This window comes from Drosophila teissieri, chromosome 2R (assembly GCF_016746235.2).
Source record: "Drosophila teissieri strain GT53w chromosome 2R, Prin_Dtei_1.1, whole genome shotgun sequence".
Lineage (NCBI taxonomy): Eukaryota > Metazoa > Arthropoda > Insecta > Diptera > Drosophilidae > Drosophila > Drosophila teissieri.
In genome coordinates this window covers 20,220,670-20,227,340 of record NC_053030.1, presented here as the reverse complement: position 1 = coordinate 20,227,340, position 6,671 = coordinate 20,220,670, and the positions used below count along the sequence as shown (strand labels likewise).

At 48.6% G+C, this 6,671-nt stretch overlaps 2 protein-coding genes across 2 annotated transcripts; both read left to right on the top strand.

The window, feature by feature from the left end:
• Positions 1-1,432: 1,432 nt before the first annotated feature.
• On the top strand, positions 1,433-2,305 carry LOC122614669. Its single transcript, XM_043789289.1, has 3 exons — positions 1,433-1,542; positions 1,602-1,916; positions 1,974-2,305. Exons 1-3 carry the CDS (start codon positions 1,465-1,467, stop codon positions 2,166-2,168), a joined length of 588 nt encoding a protein of 195 aa, XP_043645224.1. The 5' UTR covers positions 1,433-1,464; the 3' UTR covers positions 2,169-2,305.
• Positions 2,306-2,652: 347 nt separating this feature from the next.
• Positions 2,653-6,307, top strand: LOC122613356 (extracellular serine/threonine protein kinase four-jointed). The gene has a single exon (XM_043787490.1). The coding sequence runs from the start codon at positions 4,056-4,058 to the stop codon at positions 5,883-5,885; it is 1,830 nt and encodes a 609-aa protein (XP_043643425.1). The 5' UTR covers positions 2,653-4,055; the 3' UTR covers positions 5,886-6,307.
• Positions 6,308-6,671: the final 364 nt, after the last annotated feature.

The window sequence follows — 6,671 nt, the reverse complement described above, 5'->3', positions numbered from 1 at the left end:
CTCAAATTTATAATAGTCGTGCCCTCTAGATAGGCAATAATTATAATTTTCATGTCACTCTAAAAGCGTTTCGTATCAGTTTTATGGCCAAGTGTTAGTACTAATGGGCTTTTAGCTGTAAAATATAAGTTTCTGGTCATAAGCGACGTAAAGCTGATCTCTAAAAGTGTCAAGTTAATCAGCGGAAATGTTATTGATATGGGCAGTTTGAGTATAGATATTTAGGCAAGCTGATATCGGATTTCTCTCTATGGAATATATTTTAACATATTTAACTAAGGGATCCGAAATATTAGTGGATATCGTAGTGTCGATTCTTGAAATATCACATTCCAACTTCAGTTCTTCTCTTCTTTCTGGCTTCGTTCCTTTGGATGCTGCGCTCCTTGGGTATTTCGTTTGTCTCTGAAATACTCTCCCTTCGCCGCTGCACAGTCCCCTCCGAATAATGATGATAATCCTGAGGGGTCTGTCTTCCTCTCTATTTCTCACACGTTGGTCAAAAAATCCAAAACGTCTTAAGTCGGCAGAAAAGATTTATTTCCCTTTCTCTAAAATATTTAAATTGGTGGCTGCTTCACTATTTGTATTCAAACCCATTAAAGCGAAGTAAGATAACATTTCACACTAGCGACAATCTAGCATTTGATATATTTTGCCAATTTATCAATATGATAACAGCTTTTGTTTAGAGTAACTTTTTGCATGATTAACTTTTAGAGTAACTTTCTGAATGTATCAAACAAAATCCATTGGGAATTTCTGCATAATGCTATTTATCACTCGCAAAATCCATATTTAGTTCCTATTTACATACAACTAAAGATGCCTTGACTTACTTTTAAGTGTTTGTTGACTTAACTTACTTATCACGTTTATGCACGTTTTACGTTTTGTAAAACAGCCATGGCAATGTTGTTTTGATTTCAGGATCCTGCTTTTCCGGGCGGCTTCCTTCCTTGTTAATGCTCGTGAGCGGTTTTCCCACTACGCTATCGTAATCGTAACCCTTTCCTGGCTCCTCGCACTGCTGCCACCTCTTTAAGGCAAATTCTAGTTTCTTAATGTGGCGCAGCAAATGTGCCGCTTTGAGCATTAAAATCAACAGAGGCAACCACAGCCACAACTCGCACTCTAAAAAGCCTCCCACAGAAAGCGCACTGCCTCTCTCTCTCTCTCGCTCCTCTCTCCCTCCTTTCTCTCTGCTCTCTCAAAGATTTCTGAAAAGGTGCTGGCGTCGCTCAGGTAAATTGAGTGAAAATCCGGTGTGTAAGTATACATGAGTCTCTACATGGCCGTGTCAAATTAGGCGCACGTGTATTTTGATTGCTGATAGATCGCTTCAACTGAATGGGTTTTGATAATTTCGCTTGCAATCTGATTTCCATTGAAATTGCCCAATAAAGTGTTCAATTGCAAATACTCTGTGGAACAATACGTGCGTTCCAGACCTTAGTTCGTAAAATGCGCCGCAGATACTTCAACTTTTGGGCTTCAGCTCTACTTGTGGCCATTTCACTTGCCGGCGGGGAACCAAAGAAGGTAGTAAGCGCATAGTTGGCTATAATAGTGGTGTTTTATTGAATTTTCCCCTTCTGCAGCTCGTTGTATTCGACACCATAGAATGTGCCATCAAAAGCAGTGTCTTCGCAAAGGTGGAGTGTAAGCTGTATTCCCGAATTGAATTTAATGCCCTTTTCACCCTTGGCGAAAAGGAGAATGCTGACAAAATGTTGGGAGTTTGCGAAGTACAAATCTATCCCAGAGGTCAGAAGAAGATAACGAGGATAAAGAACCTGAGAATGGACTTTTGCCAACTGAAGAAGCATACCGAAAAGCGCTCAGTACTGGGCATATACTACCAAGCAGTACGCCGAGCTGTGGTCGATTTTCCCAAAAAGTGTCCCTTCCAAAAGGTTTTTGATTTCATGCGATCTTAATATTTATTATTTTAATATTTCATTTGCTTCTAGAACACCACATATGCCGTGAATCGGTTGCATTTGCGCTGGCAAGACGTGCCGCAGTATCTACCCGAATCTAACTTCACTTTTAGGGGCAAGATCTATGCGAACGATGAGCTAGCACTCGAGGTCAAGCTGACTGGCGGTTTTTTTGAAATTCGCAACGATTCTGTCTATAGGAAGCCCCTATTGGAATCAGCATAAAACTTGTGGGTCGTTAAAAAAGTAACTGTCTAAATAATATTAAAATTATGGCCAGCTGCAAGCCACTTCTTCTGTATTTAAAACCTATTATTTTATGTATATACTTAACAATTTATGAGGTGCTGAGAACGACACCAATTTTTGAGCATTCTCTGTAATTGACAAGTTTAAGCTTAATAATTTAAGTCGTATAAAATAATTCACCTGGTTTCGGGCTTAAAAATATTTTATTATTTCTTGCCAAAGAGAGAGAGAGAGAGAGAGAGCGAGCGCGAAGAGAGCGTCCATGTAGACAGAGCGCAGTGGCTTCCACTCAACTCAAACTCAAAACCGGCAAGATTCAAAGGATCCGAGCTTAGCCACAAGAGAGAGAGAGAGAAGAGAGAGCGCAATGTGTGAGAGAGAGCCGCATCGACTGGGCCGCGTGTCTTTAACTAAGCCCGGCGAGAGCCGCTCGTCGGCCAGTCTGTCAGCGAATCTCAAAGCGAGCGGTACGCAGGCGCGCAGTCGCACATCCGTCAGCATAGCAAACGTCAGATACAACACCTCAAGTTCCGATTCCAATTCAGATACAGATACAGTGCGACAATCTAAACACGCGTGTTTGCACCACACCGAACGAAAACGAGACGCGAGGCAAGGAGTGCAAAGCATATGGACAGCGAAATAAATAAAGCGGAGCCATAAAAATTCCACACATCGTTCGGTGCGCAGCGACGAAGATCGAATGCGGACAAAAAGGCTAAAATACAGCGAGCCCAGCCAAATAAAAGCGATTCGCGGCCAAGTCGACGAAGGTGCTGCGAGTGGAGTGGCCGAGGTGGCCAAGGTGCGAGACAAGAAATTAAATTGATAAAGCCTAAAAAGCGGAGCCTAGGACTTTGTCCAACAAACAAACCTACCAACCAACCAACACACACACACAAACTTGTCGCGTTGTTTGCTCGGCGCGGGCAATTATCGGGCGAATATCGGGAATCTGGGAACTGGGAAATGGGAATTCGAGTGCGAAGCAACCCCACCAGAGTCCGAGTGTTAAAGTGTGTGCCAGTGTGTGTGTCTGCCAGTGTGTGTGCATATAGTGTGTGGTGTGTATCGCCTAGCTGGTGTGGCAAATAGCTCAGAGCCACGAAATTGCTTTTATCGGCGCACCGCATCGCAAGTCCAGAAATTAAAAACAAAAAGAGAAACTGTTGTTCGTTTGGCCGAAGGGCGGCCAGCTAGCCATCTCGCAAAATATTAGCCCGCCGGGCTCACAACGCCAGCAAACGCAAACGCAAACAAACAAACAAACAAACGGCCAGCGCAAAAATGTATAATAAAAAATTACAGCAAGTGATCGTGCAGAAAATAGATCGATAAACCCAAAGCCCCAAACCCCCAAAACCTCCAAACCCTCAAACTCCAAACGAACTCGAACCCGAAAAAAAAATCTGACAAAACAACAAAAAAAAACGAAGCGAAAAAGCGACGCGGTCCAGCGGAGAGTATAAAAATAAATAAACGAGCGACGATCAGCGAGCGATCAAGGAGCTAAAGCAGGAGGAGCACGTTTCTGGGTTTTTGTTTCAATTTCAATTGTGGAAATCGTAGAGGAAAAATTCGTATCGAACCGGTCTCCGCCGAGTCGCCCCCGAAACGAGGAGCGGAGGACGAAGCCTCCTCAGCCGAGAACGAACCACCGATATTTATTAAACAAAGACAGAAATTAATTTCACGACTTTGTAAAAGGCACCACAGCAATACAGCAATCCAGCATACACCACCCATCACCCCCCTCGATTCCACAGCCACCGCCGCCGCCCTCCATGAGCGGCTTGAACTTTGAGCCTGAGGTCTGGGCTTCCACAGGGAACTAGGGATCGGGATCTTCGGCCCGCCGGCAAAATGTACGACATCAAGCGCCTGGAAGCGGGACAACAGAAACTACAACTACAGCAAGCACAGCAACCACCACTGGGCCTTGACCTGAGCGGCCAGCAACAGCAACTCACCTGCAGTGTGATCACAGCGCCCGCACACCGGGCTAATCCCAATCCCAATTCCATCTCCAGCTTCAGCTCCAGCTCCAGCTGCAGTTCCCAATCCAATCCCAGCGAGGCCACCCACATGACTCTGTTGACGCTGCGCCGGCGCCGTTCGCTGCAGCGACGCGCCTGCCTCCTGAGCATCCTCGCCGCCTTCGTCTTCGGCATGGCACTGGGCGTGGTGGTGCCCATGTTCGGCCTGCCCCGCCACCAGGACTCCCCGCCAGATCTGTCGGAGGAGCCGATCCAAATGGTGGCCGTGGAGCCGCTGAGCAGCTACCGCGTGGAGTTCATCAAGGAGACGGACGAGCTGAGTGCCGAGCAGGTATTCCGCAATGCCTTTCACCTGGAGCAGGACAAGAATGCGCCGGACTCGATGGTGGTGAAGAAACTGGACACCAACGACGGCAGCATTAAGGAGTTCCACGTGCAGCGCACAGCCAGCGGCCGATATCGCAAGGGTCCGGAGCGCAGGCTGTCCAAGATGATGCCAGAGCGGGTGCAGCCACAGGAGACGCTTCGTTCGCCGGCAACCTCGCCCACAACGCCCACCGGCGAGCACCAGGCGGGCCTCATTGAGGAGGACGTCTATTGGGGTGCCACTGTGGAGCAGGCGCTGCCCAAGGGCTTCGCCGCCAAGGATCAAGTCACCTGGGAGCGCTTCGTGGGCGAGCAGGGGCGTGTTGTGCGCCTGGAGCAGGGATGCGGCAGGATGCAGAACCGCTTGGTGGTGTTCGCGGATGGAACACGGGCCTGTGCCCGCTACCGCCAGAATACGGATCAGATACAGGGCGAGATATTCAGCTACTATTTGGGCCAGCTCTTGAACATCAGCAATCTGGCACCGAGTGCCGCCACCGTGGTGGACACCAGTACGCCCAATTGGGCCGCTGCCCTCGGCGACATCACACAGGCGCAGTGGAAGGAGCGCCGACCAGTGGTGCTGACCCGCTGGCTGGCCGATCTGGAGCCGGCTGGAATACCACAGCCCTTCCAGCCGCTGGAGCGGCATCTCAACAAGCACGACGTCTGGAACCTGACGCGGCACATGCAATCCGAAAGGCAAACCCAGTCGCAGTCGCCGTTGCAATCGCAATCGCAGCCACAAGGATTACTCAAGCGGTTGGGGGCTGCCAGTTCGCCCGGCTCCGCTCATCAATCAAACGCGATTGAGGAGACAGGAACAGGAACCGACACCGAAACCGAAACGGCCAGCAACGGAGCGCTGGTGCAGCGACTAATTGAATTGGCACAATGGTCCGATTTAATCGTCTTCGATTACCTGATCGCGAATCTCGATCGCGTGGTTAATAACCTGTACAACTTTCAATGGAACGCCGACATTATGGCCGCGCCGGCGCACAACCTTGCCCGCCAGTCCGCCTCCCAGCTGCTCGTCTTCCTGGACAACGAAAGCGGCCTGCTGCACGGCTACCGGCTGCTAAAGAAGTACGAGGCATACCACAGCCTCCTGCTGGACAACCTCTGCGTCTTCCGGCGTCCCACCATCGACGCCCTGCGACGTTTGCGGGCGGCGGGTGCCGGGCGCCGGCTGCGTGACCTCTTCGAGCGGACGACCAGCGCCGGAGTGCGGGATGTGCTGCCCTCCCTGCCGGACAAGTCCGTGAAGATCCTGGTGGAGCGCATCGATCGGGTGCTGGGTCAGGTGCAGAAGTGCCAGGGCAGCTAATGAAGCGATTGGCATCAGCCCTTTCCCCCCCACACGACTGATAAGTGGGTGCATCTTCACCTGGATTGGGATTGCAGTAGTCAAGGGATCGGTGGCTTGGAGGGGGGTTATATAAAAACAAAGGGGTTCTAGAAAATTGTTAACTTATAAAATGAAAGCTTGCAAATTGTAACAAACATTTTCAGTAAGCCAGCCACTGATCCCCGGAGATCCGAGTATTAAGGGGTGATCCACTAAAATACCTAACTTGTAAATGCCAGACTCTATGCATGAGTATTAAGCTTACCTATCAGTAAATGTATCTGTATAAACTAAGCCTAGCTAGCGTTAACAATGTGTGTGATATTTGTCTAAGGAACCAGACTAAGTAGTTTTCATTTTACCTTTACAACCAATAAACCACAAATATATACCGAACGAAATGCGCCAGTCGAATGTCACTTTGAAATATGGAAAAGCATCTAACAGATGCAGATGCAGATGCAGATGCAGATGCAGATGCGGATACACGAGTATCTGGCAATCTGAGCACGCCTGCGCCTGTGAGAACTTACATAGTCATGACAATAAATTGTCATTGATCTTTTTTTGCAGGTGAGATGGAGTCGCAGATGCAGACGGAGATGGAGATGGAACTTGCCACATAATGCAGGCTCCACTTCCAGATGCACACACACACACACACATATGCATAAGTATATGACCAGCGAATGGAGTTGGGGACTGAATCTTGTGCTGCTTTTCATAATATCTTCATAAGCATTTGAGAGCCGCCTCTCTCACTTC